Raw genomic sequence first — 2,949 nt, 5'->3', positions numbered from 1 at the left:
CTGGCTTCCCCCTGCCCTACCCACCCCCTCGCTGCTCACTGCTGGAGCAGGAATCCCCCCTCCCTTCCCATCTCCCACAGCATGGACCCTGGCCCCACGGACCCTAGGCATGTGGTATGCTTGCTAATGCAGACGTGTGCGTGTCCCCAATTTCACTGGGGCAGGCAGACAGAACAGTGACCGCTTAGGGCTTTTGGAGCTAATCAACAGGTCAGCTGGTAAGCTGTTTAAGAAGAGTCTGAACTAATGGAGAGAGGCTATCTATTGCTTGGCTAATGGGGCAATCAACACCGTTATCAGCCTCCTGCTGGCTTGCTCTCCTGTCAGTTTGCAGCAGACAGGATAGAGAAGCAGGGAGGGAGATTGAAAAGCTCCGTATCATCAACAGACACATGCGCTGCACACCCCCCTTTGCCTCAGAGTGCTAGCCTAGGGCTGGGGGCTGGCAACACTCCTGGCCCTTAAGCAGCTAGCGGGGAAAAGCTTGGGATGGTGCAGGCAGACCTCCCTAATCAGAGGTCCTATCTTGGCCTGGCCATGCCCCCTCTCTGCTCAGTGCTGTACACAGGAAGGGAGGGCTGCTCTAGTGCCCCCCTGCTTCTAGCCTAAGCCACTGCAGGCACGCACCTGCATTTCCTCAGCCCAGAGAAAACGTCTGTCCGGTGACAAACTGGTTCAGCCTAGCCAGGTTAGACTAACCTGCACAGATGGAATCAATTCTGGCTCCGGCTTTTGAAATGTCTGTCCCTAGCCCGGGGCTCAGCTTCTGGCTTGGGGAAGTCAGGATTTGCCTTGTCTGGACTGTCAGGGACCCTCTGTAGAAATACCTGGCGTGCTCGGTGGGATACTCACAGTTCATGCTACTCATATAGGAAACATGGGTTTCCTTAACTGCAGTGGGCCTGCTCTTTCCGGGCCTCTGCTACCTTCCAGAGGGCTATCTGCTCCACCCCGGACAGACTAATGTCTTTTCAGGTTACTGTTCCCAGGCGCCTGGCTTCCATCTAGCCTCTAGGAATTGCACTTGAGCGGCAGGACAAGGGACTCTAGTCTCTCATTTCAGTTTTCACTGCTCAGTGAACCATTTGTTTTTCTGAAGACAAAGAGGAAAGGGGGGACAAAAATCATCCATTATGCATTCCCTGCGATTCATTGTTTGCTCCTTGTGTGCTCACACAAATCATGCTGGAGAAGGTGAGGAAATCAAGTTTATTTCTGGTTGAAGACTGCTTACATCACAATCATGGATAATTTAATAGAACCGCTTTATACTCTCGAAAGAAACCTAAGAATAAATAGGAAAAAAGTAGAATATTTTGTTTTCACTGTCTTTGAGGATGAATGATGCTTAAATGCTGTTTCTTACAGTATATTTGTCATACTTTAGACGGCGTGTGGATTATATTATCTCGAACGGGTAAAAAAATCCATCCAAACATTTTAACTCACCACAGAATTTTAAAAAAGGAAATCCATTCATTTGTCCAAAGCGAAGAGTAGGTGCATTAATTAATGAATCCACCAAGGCAATGCTCATTGTCCAAGAAAGCATCCTCTCTGTTGGTTAGTTGGTTCTTCTTTGCCAAAGAAATCTTGACTTTTTCCCGCCGCGTGATCGATGAACTACTACTGATTCTTCAGGCTGCAATACAGAACAGAAGGAGCAGTAAGTTTCTGGCTTGCCATCTCTAGTCGGGCATTACTTGGTTTGCAGCTGCTGTTACCTCGCTGCTTACTCCAGTATCCACTGTCCCACAAGCACCTTGTGCCTAGCAGACAAAAATGTCACAACACCCAGCGGCTGGAAGCTGAAGCTGGACAAATTCGGATTAGAAATAAGGTGCAAGGCATGACACTATTACAGTCGGGCTTCTCTAAGCACCACTCTGAGGCTTGTAGCAGAAGTTAATTCGGGAGAGTCTATGGCCAGATGTAGGCCGGCCCCAGACTAGATGAGCTGAGCGGCCCTTTCTGGTCTGAACAGCTCTGAAGCCACCACTCCAATAGCCAAATGCCACCCCAGCAGCTTCGCCCTGCCAACGCTCCCAAACAGTAGGGAGATGACCACCATCCTCACTCTACAGACAGGGAAGCGAAGCACAGAAATTAAGGAGCTGCCATTTACTGGGCCAGACCATCGGTCCCATCTTGCCCAGTCTCCCGCAGCTCATGGGCAGAGAGGGGGTGCTGGAAGGGAGAGGGGACTGGGTCTGACCAAGGCTTTCCCCCACTTCCACTTGCAGCCTCCAGCATTTAAGGTGGAGGAAGGTCAAAGTCAGAGAGGCTGCATCCCTCCCTTCTGTGCCCAATAACTCCAGAGGCCCCTTTCCTCCAAGAATGTGTCTGTCCCCCCTCTGAATCTAGCCAAACTGTCAGATGCCACCACATCTGGTGGCAACCCATCCCGCACTTTATTGACAGGCAGGGTGAGAAAAAACATCCTTGCATTCATTTCAAACGTACTACCTGCTAGTTTCATTTTACGACCCCAGGTTCCTGTGTTGGGAGTGAGAGTACATAATAAATCCTATTTACTGTCTCTTTGCCATTTAGTATTTTGCAAACCCTTCTTGTGCCCTTCACTCAGGCGTCTCTTTTCCACACTAAACAGGCCCAGCCTCTTTCGTTTCTCTTCCTACAAAAGCTCCTCCATACCATGAATCAAGCCACCCATGCTGCCCTTCTCAGGACCTTCACTGCTTCATCTAGATTTTTTTTGGAGGTGCAAGGACCACAACTAGGCACAGTATTCAAGGTGTGGATAAACCATAGGCGCCATAGAAAGGGGTGTTTATATGCGCCATAGAAAGCGGTGTGCTGGTCCATGCTGGGGGACACCCCACCTCCTCCTTTTCTTGTTACTCATTTAAAACCACGATCAAGCAAAGGGCATCTCGGTTCACCAGAGCCTCAGCGGACACCTCTTGGCAAGGGGCTAGTCAGTGTTGC

The 2,949-nt window shown here is 50.0% G+C and overlaps 1 protein-coding gene across 2 annotated transcripts in view; it reads right to left on the bottom strand.

Moving 5' to 3' along the window:
• Positions 1–1,186: 1,186 nt before the first annotated feature.
• ZMAT4 (zinc finger matrin-type 4) overlaps positions 1,187–2,949 on the bottom strand; it is a 145,292-nt gene continuing 143,529 nt past the window's right edge. For both annotated transcript variants that reach the window (XM_019514432.1, XM_019514430.1), the window contains exon 7: positions 1,187–1,642. In XM_019514432.1, coding sequence (XP_019369977.1) covers positions 1,627–1,642 — 16 coding nt within the window. In that variant the 3' untranslated portion in view covers positions 1,187–1,626. The remainder of the gene's footprint in view (positions 1,643–2,949) is intronic.

This window comes from Gavialis gangeticus, unplaced genomic scaffold (assembly GCF_001723915.1).
Source record: "Gavialis gangeticus isolate Ggan-Ray unplaced genomic scaffold, GavGan_comp1, whole genome shotgun sequence".
NCBI classification, from domain to species: Eukaryota; Metazoa; Chordata; order Crocodylia; family Gavialidae; genus Gavialis; species Gavialis gangeticus.
The sequence above is the reverse complement of the archived record's forward strand: the minus strand, read 5'-3'. Positions and strand labels throughout refer to the sequence as shown.